At 39.3% G+C, this 21,575-nt stretch overlaps 1 protein-coding gene across 3 annotated transcripts in view; it reads right to left on the bottom strand.

Annotated features, from left to right (window-relative positions):
• The window catches only part of RFTN2 (raftlin family member 2), a 61,961-nt gene that overhangs the window by 20,365 nt on the left and 20,021 nt on the right, over positions 1-21,575 (bottom strand). For all 3 annotated transcript variants that reach the window (XM_039495380.1, XM_039495383.1, XM_039495382.1), the window contains exons 5-8: positions 21,217-21,514; positions 14,913-15,116; positions 8,168-8,289; positions 3,428-3,531 (exon numbers count right to left, since the gene is read on the bottom strand). In XM_039495380.1, the coding sequence (XP_039351314.1) occupies positions 3,428-3,531; positions 8,168-8,289; positions 14,913-15,116; positions 21,217-21,514 (728 nt within the window). The remainder of the gene's footprint in view (positions 1-3,427; positions 3,532-8,167; positions 8,290-14,912; positions 15,117-21,216; positions 21,515-21,575) is intronic.

The following is a 21,575-nucleotide window of genomic DNA, read 5'->3' as shown; positions in this document are numbered from 1 at the left end:
GAGGGGTTAATTCAGTGGTTCTCAAATTTTTATACTGGTGACCCCTTTCACATAGCAAACCTCTGAGTGTGACACCCCCCTCTTATAAATTAAAAACACTTTTTTATATATTTAACACTATTATAAATGCTGGAGGCAAAGCACGGTTTGAGGTGGAGGCTGACAGCTCACGACCCCCAGTAATAACCTCGTGACCCCCTGAGGGGTCCTGACCCCCAGTTTGAGAACCCCTGGATTAATTTAATTTTAGCACCCTGTGTCCATTCACATGCATGTGCTATTTTGAGCATTTCAGTTTTGACAACATAGGCTCATCCCAGATTCTGGAACAAGCTCAAATGCTCAGTTCGTGGAGTATGTACATAAGCTATAGTAAAGACAAACCCACAGTAACCGTCTCCAGTTTGTGAGGGACCCCATGGAGCCAGTCTCTAGGAAACGGATAAATGCATGGAGGTTAAGTCCATTAATGGCTATTAGCCAGGATGGATAAGGAATGGTGTCCCTAGCCTCTGTTTGTCAGAGGGTGGAGATGGATGGCAGGAGAGAGATCACTTGATCATTACCTGTTAGGTTTACTCCCTCTGGGGCACTTGGCATTGGCCATTGTCGGTAGACAGGATACTGGGCTGGATGGACCTTTGGTTTGACCCAGTATGGCTGTTCTTATGTTCTAACCTAAATGAACCCAAAGTTATGGAGACAGATATAAGTCAAGGAAGCCAGCAGAGTATCAGAAACCTGGAGAAATCTCTGACTGGATGGGCTCAGGTGTTTGGTCACAAGCTGACGTGGTTCAAAAGTTTTGGATTTTTTTAAGCGAAATTTTTTTATTGTTTCTTTAGACAATCAAACACAGCAAGCAGCAAATATTTGGCCACACACTTCTGAAACCTCAAACCATATTCAGGTTTTGGCAGACTAATTTCAGCTTTTCAATTTAAAAAAAACAACAAATTTTGAAGGAAAGCAGAAATTGTCCGTGATTTTTTTCTGCTTTTTAAAAACCCCTAGTTTTCAATCCAGAAAAAGTTTTGATGGAAAATATTTGTCCAACCCTTTTAATGAGCCTTAGTGCCTTTTAGCACTAGCTGATGCTGAGAACCAGTGATACCTCGTAAAGAAGTTTTCTCAAAACTGGGTTTGTGCCGAGATACAGAAGGTTTATTTTTCCCAGGGCCGCCCGTGGGGCAATTTGCAAGTGGGACAATTTGCGCTGGGCTCCGCAGGGGCCCCCGCGAGAATATAGTATTGTATAGTATTGCAATATTTTTTTATGGAAGGGGCCCCTAAAATTGCTTTGCCCCAGGCCCCCTGAATCCTCTGGGCGGCCTTGTGTTCCCCCCTGCTTAAGTGGCCTCATGTTCTGTCTGCAGGGCCATGATGCATAAATTGGATCCTTTTGCCTGTTACAAGTGGGGACTGAAATCTGCAAAGAAGTTGATGAGGAGCAGCAGCTCAAGATAATCTGTCACCTGCTACCCCCAACTACCAAGGAGGAGAAACCAGGGCCTGAAGGGCTACTGGAGCTTTTCCATAGCTGCAGGATTTGGCCTCTTTCCTCCACCCATCTTTTAGAAAAGCTCCTTGACTCTGTCTTAATTAATATTTTATATAGAGGCTGGTGGGTCAAATAATACAAACTTTTAAATGGTCCCTTTGTAGGCAGTGCAATTCACAATTCTTTGGGTGTTCACACTTTTGCTACTACTGTTAGGTGAAGAAAGTTTTCCTCAAGGATGAGTTAAAAGGGTAACAGCATGTTATTTTACACAGCATCCCCACAAGAGAAAGGGTTTATAATTTAAAAAAAGAAAGCTTTGAATTGATGAGAAATTGCAGAATATAGCAAAAATTGTGTGATTTTTAGTGGTCTCCAATTTGCCATTTTTTGTGCCAAAAACTTTCTCCTGTCTAAAACTAATTGTACTAAAGGGATTTTATCTAATCCTGAGTAAACAGTTCACTGGCCAGTTATACTCCCCCCCCCCCAGTTGAAGGGGGTTGAGTCAGGAACTGTGTCAACTTACTTGGAATAAATCCATTTATTTGGAGCAGTTCTTGAAGAATTACTCATGTCCAATTTATGCTGACTTGATTCATGCAACTAGTTCGAAAGGCTTCTCAAGTCAATGGGAGTCTGTCTCTCCATTGACTTGAACAGGCTTAGGATCAGGCCCCAAGCATAGCTCCAGCTGACAGACCTGTGGGCAATCTTAACCTGCTAGGAGCAGAAATTAAAGAGCTGTATATGCTTACTTCAGGGTTGCACTTGCCCTTTTTATATTTTGTGTATTACTAAGAAAAGCCACTTGTAATTTTTTTGTTATAATAGATAAGGTGAAAATCTTCTCTTGGTGGATCTCAGTTATGATAATCTGCTTTTCCTACATTCATGGATCTCCCATTGAGATCTCTGAGAATTCTGCATATGTTGTGAGAACAGAATAAGAGAGATGAAATCTGCTGTACAGATCTGAAAAGTATAATTTTGCCTTTAATCTAAAAATAAATGAAAATATTATGCATTAACAGTGGTTCTCAAACTTTTACACTGGTGACTCCTTTCACATAGCACACCTCTGAGGGCGACCCCCACTCCCCCCGTTATAAATTAAAAACACTTTTTATATATTTAACACCATTATAAATGCTGGAGGCAAAACGGGGCTTGGGGTGGAGACTGGCTGACAGTTCGTGACCCCCCCCATGTAATAACCTCGTGACCTTCTGAGGGGTCCCAATCTCCAATTTGAGAACCCCTGCATTAGAAAGTGTGTGTGTGAGAGAGAGAGTGAGTGAGAAGGAATTACCTGAAGCGACAAAAAAATACACCACTAGTTTGCTATGAATATAATGATGAAACATGGCGCACTCATCAATGGAGATGAACAGGCTCAATTTTGCTGGATTAGTACATGCCTTAATTTGCTATAAATAGTATGTGCCTGATTTTATGATAGTGTTGTTTCTTAAGTGGTTGAAACAACGTGTTTCTATTCTCTCAGGCCCTGACTCAGCAAAACACTGTTGTGCTTAACTTTAACCATATAAGTTATCCCATCCTTATTCATTAAGGTCAAATGGAATAAGTAAAATCTTAAATGCTTTCCTAAATAGGAATGGGATTATTCTCATGTTTAGAATTAAACATGCGTTTAAATTTTTTTTCTGAGTTGAGGTCTCAGGGCCTAATCCAAAACCATTTGAAGTTAATGGAATGGCCTAAATCACAAGGCACGTCTTTAAAATCCACAAAATCTTATCTAAATAAAGCTAGTTACATCCTGAATCTTATTAACATTATTTATATATTCTTCCTTATTGCATATAGATCAGTTATGTATACAAATATACACTCTGAGATTTATATTTAGAATACATTCCAGAAATGCATATTTTATGCTTTAAACTACTTTCTGGTTACCTGTCATGTCGGATGATCGGTGTAGGCAGTACACATGTAAGAAGCCATCCAAACTCAGCCAGCGTGTGCAGTAAAGGTCCATAATCTGTTTTAATTTCACATCCCTACATTAATAAACCAATATAAAAACAGTAAGTACACTCTGCAGTTTTACCTTATTTCCATATATAATGTAACAAATTACAATTGACATGATTATTATTTTATTGTAATAACACCTTGAGGCCACGGTATAATTGTGTTAGGCACTATATACCCATATAACAAACAGACAGTCCCTGCCTCAAAGAATTCACAATCTTAGTGTCAGACTATAGACAACAGGTGGATAAAACAAAGAGATGGGGGTATTAATTCAGTATATGGGCTTAGGACTAAAGCCCTAATTCTTCAAGATACTTGAGCAAGCACCTTGCGTACTTAAATGTTAGGTATGTACTTGAGTACTTTGTTGACTTGGGGCCTAACAGAAAATTTCCAGTTTGATTATAATAGTAGAATAATCATTTTTAATTACATTGATTTTTTTTTAACCTGATTTTTGACTTTGCATTCTGAACAAACATGTCACTGAGTTACTGAGTAAAGCTCAAAGCTAATGATTTTTGCAGGTAAAAATTTAAAGAAATAATTATTAGAAAACCTGTTAGGATCTAGGAAAATATTGTTTTAGGATCCTAAGAACCTGGGACCTATGCAGATGGAAAACTGAACAAGTCAACTTCTAAATGTGCTAATTACTTAGAAAACTATTTTACTATACAATTTTCCCACCTTTTTCCAGCAGCAGCTCCTAGCACACATGAATGCTCCCAGCAGGCAAGCGGAAAAATGGCCTTTACCAAATAGGCAACACCAAAAAATCGCTGGAATATCCAGGTATAAAAACAATTGACTTTTTTCTTCCCATGTGTGGTTTCTCCAGGAGTGTGTATCAACAATACTTCTTTGTGTAAGTATGTTGCACACTAACTGGCCGATTGTGGATCCTGCTGGCAAGCACTAAAAGTTCCCTAGGTTGCATTAAGGTAGTACTGTTTGGAGTGGTGCTACTATGGCTTCTTAACAGGGCATCTCATCACAAATAGGTCATTTGGATCAAGATTTTTTTCCACTTAGCTTGCATCCTTGCTTGCTCTCTAGTGCTTAAAGGAGGAGATCTGAACACCGTGCACAGGGGACTGGTGCCTGGATCAAAGATTGAATTCCAAAAGTTACTACAGTTCCTGAAGGATGGCCTTGAAAAGGGCTAGTTGCCTTCATTTACTTGAATTGTTAAATAGTAAATTTATACTAAAAAGCAGCTGATCAGGCTTCAGGACAGCACTGAGTGGAGGAGTGGGGAAATTGGCAGCTTTGACTACAGTGGGAGCAGGGAACGAAGTAGAAGAAAAGAGGAGGGCAGTATAACAGCATACAAGGATCTTAGCTTTAGAAACTGAGATTATGTAATTACCAATCAAAACTAGATTTCTGATTACAGAATCACAGAAATTAAATATGGAAGAGATCTAGTCTCTCCCGCCATCAATGCAAGATTGTTTGTGAAAGTATGCTTCCTATTGATTTCTCCAGTCTACTTTTAAATATGTTAAGGATGAGGTGCAATGTATTCCACAAATGTGAACATGGAGAGGCCTTTTTTTTTTGTGTAAAGGATGATTTTTTAAAATTGCTTTTTCTTCTTGCTAGGCCTGCAGCGCCAACAGCCTATGACTGCGTGAGCTGCAGATTCTAGTGCAGGGGATGGCAAACTTTTTGGCCTGAGGGCCACATCTGGATATGGAAATTGTATGGTGGGCCATGAATGTTCACAAAATTGGGGGTTGGGGTGTGGGAGGAGGTGAGGGCTCCGTCTGGGTGTATGTGCGGGCTCTGGGGTGGGGCTGAGGGGTTGGGAGTGCAGGAGGGTGCTCCAGGCTGGGACCAAGAGGTTTGGAGGGCAAGAGGGGGATCAGGGCTGGGGCAGAGAGTTGGGGCATGGGAAGGGGTTGGGGTGCAGGCTCCAGGCGGCGCTTACCTCAAGCAGCTCCCAGAACCAGGAGCACGTCCCCCTTCCAGCTCCTATGCAGAGGCGCGGCCAGGCAGCTCTGCGCACTGCCCTATCCGCAGGTGCCACCCCTGCAGCTCCCATTGGCCACAGTTCACAGCCAAAGGGAGCTGTGGGGGAGGCACTTGGGCGGGGGAGTGTGCAGAGCCCCCTGGCTGCCCCTATGCATACTAGCCGGAGAGGGGACAAGCTGCTGCTTCCAGGAGCCGCACAGAGCAGGGCAAGCTCCCAACCCCGCTCCTCGGCTGGGGCGCTGGAGCGGGACAAGCCCTGGACCCTGCTCCCTGGCAGGAGCTCAAGGGCCGAATTAAAACATCTGGAGGGCCCTCGGGCTGTAGTTTGTCCACCCTTATTCTAGTGCATAGGCAGAGCTACTGGAGAGGAGCAGAAGAGTCAGTGAAAATATATAAAAGAGCAACAAGGAATAAGGAGGAAAAAAAGACGTGTGTGTGGAATACAGAATATATGAAAAGAAAACAGGAAGTAAAAAAGAGAGAAAATGGACACGATAAAAGACACCAGCAATTGTCTCAGTATCTGAAGCAAGTGGTCATCTGTAAAGCTGGTCAGGAATATTCCATTGGAATGACTGTGATAGGTAAGCACCTCAAATCTTTTTCTTTGTCTGAAAACTAATGGATTCTCACTAAACATTTTCTGATGAAAACAAAGCTTTTAAAAAGCTGCGAAAAGCTTTTGTGAGGAAGGGTAACATTTTCAAAAACACCTAAGTGACCTAGGAGTTTGAGTCCTATAGACTGTCAGTGACGTTTAGGCTTCTAAATGCCTAAATTGCTTTTGAAAATGGGACTTGGGCTCCAAGGGCATTTAGGGCACTTTGGAAAATTTTACCTGAAATCCTTCCTTTGTGCACTACAAACAAATCTAGCTGCCAAAGGAAACATCTAAGTGTTATGTATTGGAGGCCAAATTCAGACCTCAGTTTAAGCAGGTGCAACTTCACTGACTTCAGTGAAGTTATTCTTGTTTGTACCATGTCTCAATTTTGTGCACTCCCGTTGAGTTCAGTGTCCCTACTCACGTGTGTAAAGTTATTCAAGTGCCAAATGTTTGCAGATAAGGTCCATGTTTTGCCCAGAAAATTATTATCTTTACATTTTAAATTTTTTTCCCTATTTGACACATAGTAGTTTATACTGTATAAAGGGAGCTGAATTAGAGCTAATTCGTAGTGATTTTTTTCAGTTTGCTGGCAATTCTGAAAAATTAAAAAAATTAGTTTTGGTCAAACAAAACATTCTGTTTCAATTTTGACCAATTAAAAACATTTTTTATTTTTAAAATAAAATTAAAGGAAATTTTGAAACAGTCATTTAAAACAGAAAAATCAAAATGTTTAATTTAAAAAAAGGCAAAATGAAAGATTTCAATTTTTTCAGAAATATTTGTTGTTTTTTTTAACTGAAACAGTTTAGTGAAATTAACACAAATTTGCAAATGTTTTGGTGTCACTGAATTTGCATATTTTGCAGAAAACAGTCTGTCAAATTTCACACAGTTCCAGTCTAATTTTGTTCTGAGAATGCCACTCCTTGTCAAATTGGAGTCCCAACTGCATTAACTATAATTTTTGAGAGGATTGCAAATTGAAAATTTTGAAGCCCAGTAAATAAGAACTCCAAAGAAATGCAGGGTATAAAATTATATCTTTTTACAAAGTGTGCTGAACTGCCACACCAATAAACTGTGTAAATGTTTCCATAGCAAAAGCTGGCCTATTGGCAAATAAGGTGGAAGGTGTATTCTGTCATAGTAAATGGAGCTTGAGAAGGGCAACACTGTAACAGCACTGATTAAAAAGACAATCATATGTGATCAAATTTACTGAGAACAGAAGGGACTTTTCTGAGATGATGGGACCTGACCATATTGGAGATTGAGAAACTAGTTACTTAAAACAGATGATTTGGCAGTGGTTACTGGTCACCTATTTAAGTCAGCAACCTGGCATGAAAATGTTTCATAAATGGATGCAGAACAGGGGTTCTCGAACTTCATTGCACGGTGACTCCCTTCTGACAATAAAAATTACTACACGACCCCAGGAGCGGGGACTGAAGCCTGAGCCCACCCAAGTCCTGCTGCCCCAGGTGGAGGTGGGGCAAAGCTGAAGCCCAAGGGCTTCAGCCCCAGGCAAGGGGCCTGTAACCTGAGCCATGCTGTCCAGGGCTAAAGCCCTTGGGCTTCAGCTTTTGGTTCCAGGTGGTGGGGCTCTGGCTTCGGGCCCAGGCCCCAGCAAGTCTAAGCCAGCCCTGGCAATCCCATTAAAGCAGGGTCATGCCCCAATTTGGGATCCCGACCCACAGTTTGAGAACCACGGATGTAGAAAGAAATGAATTAAAACACATTTTCAAACATTACATAGTCCGTAAAACAAATAAGCCACTCTTAAGCAAGTGTGAAAGATGATTTTTCATGTATTTTTGATCAAATTCCTACACTACATGTAGAGTCTGATTTGCTAGATCTTACCTATTTTAGGGATTTGATTACAAATACACAAATTCAGCATTCAGTTTTATGATTTCAATGGTAGTCTTGTTTGTGTAACGATGACTGTAAGAAGGCATACTAAACTTGTATCTAACTTTGATACAAAACATACTAAGAAAAAACAATGCAGAAAATTAAAGATAAAATGTTAAATTGATAAATAAACAGCAAGTTACCTCAATGACAGTCCATTGTTCTACAACTATTGTGTCATTTCCTTTCCTGTTAGAACCTGGAACTCCTGAACCTTCTTCTTCATATATAAATAATCCTTCTAAAGATTTGGGCATGTGGTCTCCTGTGGAAGCAAGGAAATGTGTAAGGTGAACTATAAAAACTTAGGCCCATATCCTACAAAGATGTACACACCTTCTTAACTTCATACACAGCTTATAGTCCCACTGAAATCACATTATCTGAGGCATCAAATAAATTGATCTTTTATGTTTTTTTGAGCTGTCTCAGTCACCACTTTGTAAGCTATGAAATCATATTCTTAATCAAATTACTGTATTTTCCCTTTTCTACAGGGAGTCAGCTATTAAATGCAAATTTCCATATTATTAAAAGCATTAGTAAGCAAGTGCCATATCTGAGTTTGAATTTCTGTTTCTTATACAACAGAAAGATAACCACTGTTTATGAAGCACACAGATACAAAAACTCTATACTCAACTTTGAAATGACATATGTATGACCAAAACAAATATGGTTGTTGGAGATGGGAGAGGATTAAAGAAAAACAAAACAAATTACAGTGTCTATCCACAATCACTTAAAAAAATATTAACTGGCCACAGGAAGAGCCTGAAACAGAAGTAAATATAGGAGGATTCCTGATGGGAAGGAAGTTTCAGAGAGCACCTCCCTGACTTACTTCTTGTGAGAGTTTGATAATATCCAGCTGGCCCAAACTAAAGCTGTGCATCATATGTTGGTTCATTTTCTGTCTTTGATAGCATAGTGCATCTCCTAAGAGCCATCTGGAAGCCCTTTCTGTAGTGGTACCTCAATAGCCGAGAATCTTAAAAACTAAAAAAAATTAAACTAAATTTAAACAGAAAATAGAAATACTCTTCAGAATATCAGCTTTAAATCCTCTCCAACATACCATGAATGTAAAGAGAAGATTGTCTCTGTGACATAACTTATGGTTATGCAGAAATACTGTGATACTGTAATTTTGTTTGGAGAATAACTGAAAATTCCACAGTTGGTCTGACTTGGAATTTTACCAAATGGGCATACATTTTCTAAATATGATATGAATTTGTCCATCTCAAACATCAGTTTCCTAATAAATGCTAAGTATTAACAGAGTCACAATAATCTTACTTCTTTTTGGGTCTGCATTTGCAGTAAATCTTGCCTGGCTTTGGAGATGTGTATTAAATTACATATTTACAGCCATATATGCCTATCAGGCATGTATAGAAATAAAAAAGTGTATAATGTTTAATGTTTACACACACACACAAAATGTGGTTGGGTGTGTAAATGTGTGTGTGTGTGTGTATATGTATGTGATTGAGTGTGTATACAATACACCTGCACACACTTTATTAGGGTTTGCAAACAGTTCAATTCTATAAATTCATTAACTGCAGATCTTCTCTTCAGGTTTTAGGTAGGTGCTTGAAATAGACAGTCAAAACTAGGAAATATTTTAATCTTTAATATTTCAACCTTGTCAGATAGGTCTTCTGTATTTTACAAAAATTATTGAAATAAAAGTCACCTCTCAGTGCTAAGATTTTTAAAAATTCCAGCATTTTTTTTATGACATTCACAAAATATTTTGGGACAAATTCCTCCCTGGTGAAACTCTATCAACTTCAGTGGCGTTTCAGTAGGAATTAATTTGGCCCTTTTGTCCATCTAGTCTACGATAGTAGTTTATCATTTCTAATGCTAGTACCCAAAACAAATTCTAGAGTATAATTTTTAAAAATACCTCATAGATAAAATAAAATAAAATTTTGCCACAATAGCTTTTCCTGAATTAGGAATAGCGAACTGTGTTGTGGCTCAATATTTGTTATACTTTCTCTTGCATTAAAATAGGAACTAGTTCAACCACTCTAATAAACAGAATACTGTCAAGTTTTATTCTGATAGCTTCTGGAAATACTTCTGTTTTCTTTGCTAATATGCTTTTCTTTAACTTCCATAGGGCCTGAGCCAAATGACCATTTCTGCAGCTGTTTGGGCTACATGTATTGTTATTTATTCATATTGCAATAAAGCCTAAAATGTACTAGGTGATATACAGACAAATAGAAAGACAATTCTTGCTAAAAAGAACATAACACCTATTAAAGAAAAAAAAAGCAAGGAGGATAAAGGATGCAACACACAAGCAAAGTAGTCAAGGTGATGGGAGGCAAACATCGTTTAAATTCCATTTTATTTATTTTTGTTCAGAAAGGTTTTAGATTTCAGCTCTCTGGGAGGCCCAAATATTCAACCAAATATTCAACTCTTTTAGGTTGATGTCAAGAACAAACAAATCAGGCAAGAAAGAATCCAGTAGCTAAATTCAGCTCAAGTCACTTTGTAAACTCTTTCCCGGGTTACAGACACTTGATCAGAAGGAGAAAAGCCCACCCACATGTTAGATTGTCTCTTCAAACATATTTATTTTAATCCAGCATTGTTACTCCCAAGATCTCAACTGCAATATATAACAATCAGGCTGGGCAGAATCAGAGGCACCAGTTGTTCAAAGGAGGCAGTGTGGAATGCTGAAGTAAGACGTTCCCCAGGTGTTAACGATGGGACAGTTCTTTATAAGAACAAAATGGTAAAGACTTGTGGAGAATGGGAGGCTTGTGGAAATTCTGTGGGCCGACAGTGGCTGAGGTTAATTTTGGTTTGAAGCAGTTCTCCTCGATGAATTATAACCGGTATTGTTCCCTCTATTTCCAGCACTGGGAGAAATCTACTAAAGTGTAAGGGCATGATTCCACTGTCACTGAAGTCACAGGGTATGTCTACACTGCAATTAAAAACCTGCAGCTGGCCTGTGCCAGCTGACTTGGGCTCAGGCTATGGGGCTGTTTAATTGCGATGTAGACATTCTGTCTCGGGCTGGAGCCCGGGTTCTAGGACCCTGCGAGGTGGGAGGATCAATCAGACCAGGTAAACAGAACCAAATTAAGTTGTTGTTGCAGGAATTATTGCTTACGGGGGAGGGAAAAGAGAGAGGTTTTTGGAGCTCCTCCTTTTAATCATGCTGTCTGATGAAAGTCACAAATAATTGGCTTGCTCACTTTTATATTCTAGGCCTTTTAAAATAATTCTTTAGCAACTCTGGGATGCCTGTTTGTCTGCAAAACTGAAGAATGAGAGCCTTTTCTCAAACACACATGCACTGAATGCATTTGGCTTAGAACTGTGGCCTCATGATTTACAGAGATTTAGAGTGATGCACAGCAAAAGTTAATTCCCATTTCAACAGAAACATTGATTGGTACAATGGGGATAGAACTGTCAGGGAACAAGTAGATACTAAATGACTCATAAAAAGTTACCTTTATATATATTATTTAGCTAGCACTCTTAATATACTTGATTATTTTACACAGAATGAGTTTGAGTCTTGCATAAACTGTTTGTGAGAGTCTGTGAAGAAACACTTCAATGAACTTTCACAAAGCAGCTTTTCTGAATTAAAGTCCTGTGCTCCATTCATTCATACACAACCGCCATAAGCATCTCTAAAGGAACATTGACCATTTAGAATCTAGGACAACTGAAAAACAACAAAACTTGGGCAACAAAATGCCACTTTAGAGGAACGTAAACTCTTCATTCAGCACAAAATAACAAGAGTAAAATTCAAGGAGCTATATAGGTCACGCAGTTCAAGTCTGTTCACCTAACAGAGTATTACTACAAAATATTCTCTTCTTTGCATTATATTCTAATCTTAAATCAACTTAGGTAAGGAAGATAGCAATGTATTAATTAATTTTGACTAAAAATTCACATTTGGTATGTAAAGTTCAGTTTCAAATACTTGCAAAAGAAATTGCTACATAATTTTTTTTTTGCAATCCAGTAAGATAATTTCCTATTTCTGACATCATATTCAGTTGAAAAATACATAACTTAAATATAAATCATAATTCCATCTTAATTAAAATATTAACCATACCTTGGAATACAGTAGTCTAATACTGAAGCCATGGACTTTCTAGTAAGAAACAGTTTTAGTAGAACCCAGAGGATCTGTCACAGGACGGGTTGACTCTTCAAGGGATTTGGACTCAACCCTACCTGTGCCTTATCATCTGGTCCTAGGTGATGGGTGGTCAGATGACCAGGCATCACATGATGGTAGCCCAGGGACAGGACTTCCTAAAAGAAGGAGCTTGCTCTCTCAAAGTAGTGTTAGATCAGAGGTTAGGAGAGAGCATGGGGAGGTCTCTCTAGACAGGCTCAGAGTGGGCCTGGTAGAGCTCCCCTGCCCAGAGGAATGTAGAGAACAGAGAGCAAGCAAGCAAGCGAACGCATGTGCACCCATGCAAGCTGGATGCTGAAGCCTCAGTACATCCAAGGAGAAAGACTTGCAGGAAATCGGGAGGCTCCTTGAGGGAATCCAGAGAGGACTGAGTGATATATAGCCACCTTCAGTGATGGGCAGGACAGAAACCTTGAGGAAGAGGCTTGAGGAAACAGCAGGAACTGGAAGGAACTGTTAAGCCCAGCAAAGGGTTGAAGAAAAAGAAGTGGGGGAAAGACTTGTTTTGGTTTAAGTTGATATTGGAACTGAGTGACTTTAATAAACCAGATCCCAAGAAGGGATGGTATTTGATTTGCAAAAGAGGCTAGGGGCACTTTTTGAGAACATGAAGAAGGGGAAATTGAGGCACTGGCAGGGTCCATTGCCAGTTCAAGAAAGACCCTCCTACAAGCATCAAATGAGATTAGGGCACAGTGTGATAGGCACTGTACAAACATTTAGTAAGAGCCAGTCCCTGCCCTAAAGAGCTTACAGTCCCAGAGGAACTAAATGACTTGCTCCAGGTAATACAGCAATTCTGTGTCAAAGCTGAGACCAGAAGCCAGGTTTATTGGTTTCTGTCCTGAAGTCTAACTAATAGAGTAGCAGTTCTCATTGCACCGTGACCTGCTTCTGACAACAAAAATTACTACATGACCTCAGGAGGGGGGACCAAAGACTGAGCCCGCCTGAGCCCTGCCACCTGAGTCCCACCACCTCGGGCAGGGGGATGGTGTGGGGGGCAAAGCTGAATCCCAAAGACTACGGGCCTAATGTAACCTTAGCCTGGGCAGTGGGACTTGAGCTTCAGCTTCAGCCCCGGGCGGTGGCTCTTGGGCTTGGGCTTCTGACTTGTTGGGGCCCAGGGCCAACACTAGCCTTGGTGACACCATTAAAATGGGGTCCCAACCCACTTTGGGGTCCTGACCCACAGTTTGAGAACCCCTGTAATAGAGCATTGGTAAAATCTTGCTACTTTTAAAACAAACGAAAAACAAAACCCCACAACAACAAACCCTATGGCTAACTACTATTGGAAAAAAAGAAGAAATAACCCCCTCTCTTGCCAAGTGACTGAAATAAATGGAACTTCAGGCTGGTGTGAATGTCTGGGCTTGTCTTTTAAAGAGTTTTGAAACTATAAACCAACATAATACCCAATCACATAGAAATTTTGTTACTTAAATGATTAATAGAAACGTGGTCCTTAATGAATTGTTTGAGAAGCTAGCTGTGTAATTAGAGTGACCTATATGTCATATTTTATTGATTGGATAATAAATGATTAAAGGATTAAATGTTAACTTCTACAATGTATGGTGTTGTGTTTAAGTATAATGTGGCTAGTCTCAGTGACTATCCAAAACAAGCACCTGACCAGTTTTGGGTGATCTGATGCTTGTGCATTAATCATCTGGAATGATCAGAAATGACATTTGCCTCATCACAACATTTACAAAAGAGGGGTATCGCTACTGGAGATGAGCCAAAGACAAGAACTCTGACTCTAGAACAGATTCCAAACTTTCCCAGAGTTCATGGGTGTTCAGATGCAAGGCTGGGTTTAGGGCCATCTCTAATTACTACATTTATTTTAGTAAGTGAGGAGTACATTGTGGTAGTGAGTGGAAAAGATAAAAAAGACTCAATAGCCAAGAAGAAAAATTTAAGGGCATTAGTGTGCACCAGCTGGGGTGTAAATTCTAGAGCGCACCAGCATGTTGTGCACTAACTGGTCAGGTGGACCCTGTTGGCGTACATAAGCAACAAAAGTATAAGTAATTTGGACATAGCAGTTTGTTAATAGATACTATCAGAAAAACACTAGGGGTAAAATCCTGGCCCCAGTGAAGTCAGTGGGTTATTTCACTGAGGCCAGGATTTCACCCTACGGGCCTAATCCTTCCGTCCTAACACACACAAAACACTCTAATTGACTTCAGAATGCATCATGCTGGAATAAAGACTGCAGGAACAGGTCTTCAGTATTTATCTTATAGTATATTTATAACACTGTATACTCAATGGTAATTGACGGTATGCCTAATATTTTGTTACTATATGTAATTATTATTAGCAATAAGTATTTGATAAAATAGCATTAGCAGTAAGTGCTGCTCTAATTGATACAGTAATATTTTTTCCCTTTGGAAAACTCTGAGCTTGGTAAAACAAAAGAGAAATTTAAATTAATTTAAGATATGACTGTCAAGGAAACAGCAAAAGGCTTTTTTCCCCTCTTTAAATCAGGTCTCACATTCTGTGAAGTTGCAATGACAAAAATTACCATAGTACCCATCATTTTTACAAACAGGAACATCAGATTTGCTCCTCCATATTAAGAAGCAATATCTGACCTGTTTTTCAAAATAAACACAACAGTTTAAAATCTCATGAAAAATACACTTACTTACCTTTAGAAGTTTCCCAGGATACAAAATAATCAATTAATGACAATCCTTGTTTATAATAAAATGTGGTTAGTTCTAGCCAATCTGCATCCAGAGTACTAATGACTGTTCCTTTTCTTGTTACTTTCATAGACAAAATGCCCTCATGATAGGTCCAGCAGGTTGAGTCATCATCAAAAACATTGAAGACTGTATATAATTTATTATCTAAGGAAAAATATAAGAAAAGAAAAAGAAAGTTCAGAAAAAGTAATGCCTTAAAGGAATACAATCAACTTAAAAATTACACTTCTGTCTGAATATTATTTGCTATTTTTATTACAAATAACCATTAAGATTATTATTTGACAAATTATTTTTCTCTACTTTCAACGTCTTTATACAATGAGAGCACTTTGTATACAATTTTTGTGGTTTCCCTGTCAATCAACTGTGTGGATCTTTTCACACAGTAACATGGCAGGGAAAAAACTTGAAAACCCCCCAGAAAAATGTAATTATAAAACCACAAGAATTATCAGTGTGATTCAGGGGAGGGTGTAGTGCTTGAAATGATTTTTAACTTACTTTTTAACTGACTAGATCGTGAGTTGATGGTATTCCTTTAACCCATTACAATCATTAAATTTTTTAGGAAGTCTACTGAAAAAACATTAATGTCTCACTTATTTTCTATATCTAAGCATTAAAATAATGCTATTATACTCAACAAACATAACAACCAGTAAATGGAGTTCCAGTTGAATTAATTCCACGAATCCAAACCTCTCAAAGAACACTGCAGTGATTGGTTATATAAGGCTTTAGCTAAATAAATGTTTACTACATAGGTATATAATTACATACACCCACATGCTGGAATATTTGTGGGCAAAGCCATGGAATAAACTGCATTTTTTGTGCATACCTTGGACTAATTTATCAGCAAATCAAATCCCTGGGACTACCAACATTTCAAACCTCTGAGCAACTTCAAGCAGCACTATCTAAAAAAAAACCTACCAGAGAAATGTTTCCTCTCCCCCCTCCAAAATGACCACAGTCTTAGGTGAAGACTAGGTAATTTGTCAACTCTCGACCATTGACAGGCTTAAGATTTACTATTTCATGACTGTCTCAGAGCTAGAAACAGAACCTATACAGAGGATATATTCCTGGGTGGGATGAGGGATATGTGGGGAATTTGTTCTGGGACTAAGCTTGAAAGGTGTCTGTGTGCAGACCTGACTCCCTTCAGCAAATCTGTGCACAGTCCGAGCACTACAGCATGCCTTTTGGCCCTTTTCTGTGTTTTTCCTGATGCAGGGAGCTTGACCTTCTCTTCTTGCTCTTCAAGGGCGTTGTCATAGGCTTCAATGGGCCCAAGATTTCACCCTCAGTGTCCACCCTCACTCCTGTCCCTACATGTCTCTTCTTCAGCCTTGGGGTAGGCCAGGAAACAGAATGGAGAAAACTGAAGTAACTGAACAATACTGAATATCTGTATTATTTAGAAAACTCAGAAGTCTGATGTTATTGAAAGCTGTGCAGAGAAGATAGATAATTGCCAGGCTCCTCAACAGCTAAGTGAACAGTATGTTCAGTATTATCTGGTTCTTGGGACATTTGGATATTTCTATCAGTGCTAGATAATTAAAGTTCCACTGTTTAAAGCCTTTTTGTTTCATCTGTACTACTTAATGATACTGTTTCATTATTTCTGTAGTATATTTTATGCAGATTCTTTATATTCTACCATTATCCTTTAAAAATACATACAGCTTTTTTAAAGTTGAAACCTTGTCCTTTTCAAAATGGTAAAAAGCAATTCCAGTATTTTCCATCTATTTATAAGGAAGAACATTTTACTAGCAATAGTTAAGTCACTTCCTTTTAAAACATCTGCAATCTAGCTTTTCCAGGGAAGTGATGGACAGCAGCCAAAGTAGAAATGACAATTCAAGCAAGAATGTACATATTAGAAGTTGGTTGAGTATGCATAGTTTACTGTGATGGGGTGTGTACCCCATAATGCCTCTGAAAAGGTTAATGTGGTCCAAGAGGCCAGTTAACCTACCTGGTTGCATACGGAGGGTGGGCCAGGTGTGATTAAAGATGAAATGCAGCTGGGAAAGGGCTGGGTGGTGCTATAAACAGACCAAGTTTAGAGCAGAAGAGGCTATAGGGAAGAAACTGAGGTTGCTCTTTTGGGAGAAGGGAATGATGAGATCTGTAGAGAACAGGAAGCCTTTTGCAAGGTGAAGAGAAAGTCTCAAAACATATTTGGTAGGAAGGGCCTACATCCACAAAAGGATATAGGTGTTATGATGCTCAGTGCAGCAGGGCCTAACTTTTAGGTGTGTAGAAAGCCTCAAGAGCAGCACTGTGGTCCATTACACCTGAGGTAGGTGCCTAAGCTCCCTATAGAGATAGGCACCTTAGAGTGCAATCCACAAAAGCCACAGGCTAGGTAGGTAACCACTTAAATTAGCAAATGGGAGATGCTGGTGAGAGGGGTGTGTCCTAAGCCCTATCCATCTTGTGGAGATAGGATCTCCCTGCAGCCTGCATTTAGGCACCTATCTCTGCTAGCAATCCACAAACTAGGGGAAGATGGGTGGTCTTTCACCTAATTCTCATACCCTACCCAATCTGATAGGCATGTTCAAAGTCTGCCTAACTGCACACAAAACAGCAGGAAAGTGCTCTCTTATAACACTGAGCCCAGTGGTTAGAGTATTTACCTGGAATAAGGGAGGATATGCCAACCCTGTTCAAGTTCCCGCTCTGCCTGATGAGAAGGGATCTGAACAGGAATCTGCAACCTCTAACCATTGGATACAGGATATTCTGATGTAGATCTCCTTCAATCTCTCCTATTGAAGTTGCTGAACTTTAGTTAAACAACTGCATAACAATTAATTGGGATGAGAGTGAGAATCACTATTGCTCAATGGGTAAAGCACTCACCTGAGAGGAGGCAGATTTCTGTTCAGATCCCTTCTCCTCATCTGGCAGAGGTGGGCACTTGACAGTGGGGTCTCCCACATTCTAGCGGGTACCCTCACCACTGGGCTTAAAGTAATAAGGGAGCTCCTCCTTGTCCCTCCCAGCCCCTGCCACTGTCTTGTGTGGACTTAGGTGGTCTCTGACCACGCCTACTGGATTGGGCCCTACACATGAGTTAGGCAGAGGCACACATATCTCCCCCTTATTTGTGGATCGCTCTGAGATTTAGGTGGGAGTGAGGTATCCTGGTGCCTAGAGGGAGACAGGAAAGTGCATGACGAGATGCAGAAACGTAGGCAGCTAGAGAACTTTTACTGCAAAAATGTAGGTGCTGAGCAAGTTTAGGAACGTATGGGGTAAGGTGGTGTGTGTGTGTCGTGGATCGTAGTGGTGCCACAAAATGGGAGTTGGCACCTAAGTATCTTTGTGGATCCTGCCTGAGAAGCCAAGGGAGGTCGCAGCAGGCAGTCTGGTGGAGTGAACCTTGACTGCCTGTCCTAGAGACCCTGGACTGGAACACAGTGTAGAGGGCAGGCCTGGGTTCTCCTTCCAGCCACTGGCAAGGTGGTATGAAGCCCATGAGAAGGGAATATGGACTATTAGAAGCCCTGAGAAAATAGTGTACAGACCACTGGGCTCAGAATTGTGTGTGGCGGACTGGATGGAGGGATTGAACATTTGTTTTTGTTGGACTATCTATTATCCCAGATGGGGTGTGATTAAACGTGACCTGGCTAGAAGGCTGAGTCATGAGAAAAGGTGAACCACTGTAGGGCTGGAGTGGTCATCAGCAAGGGATCCCAGAGGAGAAGAGTCTGCTATGCCATATCCAGCCTTGATGGAGGGGCCCACTGGTGAGTTGACCCTTACTTGTAGTATTGCGTTAACACACAACACATGCATCCATAAAAATAGTTTGTCTTCACAGTCAATTTTAAATGGTCCAGCTGACCAGATCATTTAAGGCCTGGTTTACACACACTTTTTGTACTAGTATAACTATGTTGGTTAGGGTGTGAGAAGACAGACAGATTTACTGATACAACTACACAAGTACAACTCCTCTAGTATGGATGCAGTTATAGCTGTATAAAGGTGTTTATAATGGCATTGTTCCTGTATAGTATAATCCCTTATATACCAGTATAACTGCATCCATACCAGGGCTTATACTGCTTTATCTGTACCAGTACTGTTAAGTAACACAACTTAACACAGTTAATGTTTTTGCTTCATGCTTTCATATTTGTTAATAGGAAGTACAAAACCTTAGTGCAATTATCATTTTGTGAAAATGTTCATGTCTACCAGAGATATTACATACCATCAAAACTAGATATTCAAACCTTGAACATTTGCTGTTCCTAAAATTTGGCACTCAGACATGTAATTTTATTTCGTATCTCCTGCACAAAGATTGAGATGAACATGGCATATCAAAATAGGATACAAATCTGCATGGAGAATGGCACACAGTTAATTGAATTTTTTTCAAAATGTGTGCTTGTAACATTTTTAAGGAAATAAGGGTGATATGCAGTGTTCAAAAAGAGTGGATGTTACATTTCCAATGGTCATTATCTTAGAAATGCTAATAACGTCTATGAACATGTGACTAACAGCTGAAGAAAAGAGAGACAAATCCAGGATAGAAATCTTTTAAGATTCCCATAAAATGTTTGCATTCAGGAAATGTCTTGGTTGATAAACTGGTTATAAAAATATCCATGTATAGAGTGCTGTGACTGACTAAGATTTTTCACTTTTTAGTTACAATTTTAATATTTATATTCCACTAATCTTTGCAACTAATGAAACCTGCCTTTCACTTTGGGAGGAAAGAGTTATGCTTTAACTGGTCATGTTATAAAGGCTCAGCATATTGCACAAGAACCACTTGAATTCAAGTTTTCTTTGCAGTCCTCAAATGAAGGAGGGAACTTGCTTCCTAGCAGGAGGGTGGAAAAACTGCCTTTGAATTTAATTGGAATGTGTCTGGTACATAATGGAAGAATTCACTATGCTAAATAGTCATTTTAAAATCTGCCTATTAGGTAGCAGGTGGGCAAAGTTGATAGCCATCACCTCAGAAAGGAAGGAAGGATGAATGGACTAAAAAGGCCTAATAGGGAAACCCATGTGTTCCTCTCTCTGTTTCCCGCAAAGAGTGCATCTTCAGTAGAAAAAAGGTCTGTTCTTAACTTGTGTTAGCTATTGCATGGTAACTAACATGAGGTCCTAGTGAAGACATGGCAGTTTGTAATATGAGTTATCAGGTTGTGGTAAATTCTGGACTCCCTCATCGCTTTACCACGACTTGCTCATGTGTGAAAATTAGGAGCTGCCTTGCCTTCTCTAGGATTTTACTTCCTGTTAGTTACTATGTGTCAGCTAACTTAAAGAAGAACACACTTTCTTTCTTAGTGAACACATCACCAAAGTAAAGACACCTGACATCCAGAGTCACAGTGTTCTAGATGACTTCTCAAACAGAATGGGTTGTATATTTTAATATCTTTACATCTTCCTTTTGTAACTAAGCTTTCTGCCACATTAACAAAAATGTTCACCAATGACTTTTCTGTATAATCCACTTTTTATGCACGTTTCCTCTAATGTAAATAAATTCTTTATCTATTATTCTCTTTGATTTCACTATTCCATTAAATTGAGTTCCCTCAGGGTATCTCTTGAAGGTATGTTACCAAAATCAGTCTGTTATGAATAGATTAGTCTGCTATGCATTACATGGGATGGAGATGAATATGTTTGAATTATATCCCTAGCACCTAACAGGTCTAATTTGTCTTAAATTTAACTCAAGTTAGGGAGTTTGAATCATTGTGGTGTAATCTTAGGGGCCTATTAAAAGTTTCTTGCTGATTAATAAGAGTAATAAATCTTGTAACACAATTTCATCCTTTGATAGGACACTTTTTCAGGCACACAGTTGTTTTCTTATGCACACACTGGTCATACAAAGTTATCTGCCTGCAATATTAAAAACACTGAGCTTTCACTGTCTATGCTTTAACAGTCTAAAGTTTTAACAGTTCACTTAAAACTGTGGCGATATGAGAAGAGAGGTAATTTCTACATAATATTGGATAATACTACAGAAGACAAAATTAGTATTGTTTTCTATTTGTCAAGCGGCTTTAAAAATGAATATGTATTTAAACTTAGAGATCTTTAAAACCTATATTTCATAAGCTAGAATATACTGTAATAAGTTTTGCTTTACATTTTTGTTAACCTTTTTTGCTACAAGTCAATGTAATTATCCTGCTCATGCAATAGACAGGTAGTATTTTATTACCTTCTCCTTTTCTTGGTTTAGTAGGGCTGGGGAAATCAGCATCCTGTAACTGTCCCCTTTCTGGCTGAATTTCTTCCTCTATTCCACTCTCAGATGACTGACCACTCAAAGTCCCTTCATTCCAGTTTTTATAGTTTTCGTCATAATTGTATTTCCTGTGCTCTCTACTCCTTATACTTAGTGCTGATTCAGAGTCCACATTTCCATCTGTGTTTGTTCCATTACAGAATTTAGGTTGAGGAAAATGCTGTGTTATAAATCCAACAAACTTCTTCCCTCTTTTAGCAGCTTCATTGACCTGCATGTATAAAATAGAGTTATTCTGAAAGTTTGTGAATTTACAGGTCGACAATAGGACA

This window comes from Mauremys reevesii, linkage group 11 (genome assembly GCF_016161935.1).
Source record: "Mauremys reevesii isolate NIE-2019 linkage group 11, ASM1616193v1, whole genome shotgun sequence".
Taxonomy (NCBI): domain Eukaryota; kingdom Metazoa; phylum Chordata; order Testudines; family Geoemydidae; genus Mauremys; species Mauremys reevesii.
The sequence above is the reverse complement of the archived record's forward strand: the minus strand, read 5'-3'. Positions and strand labels throughout refer to the sequence as shown.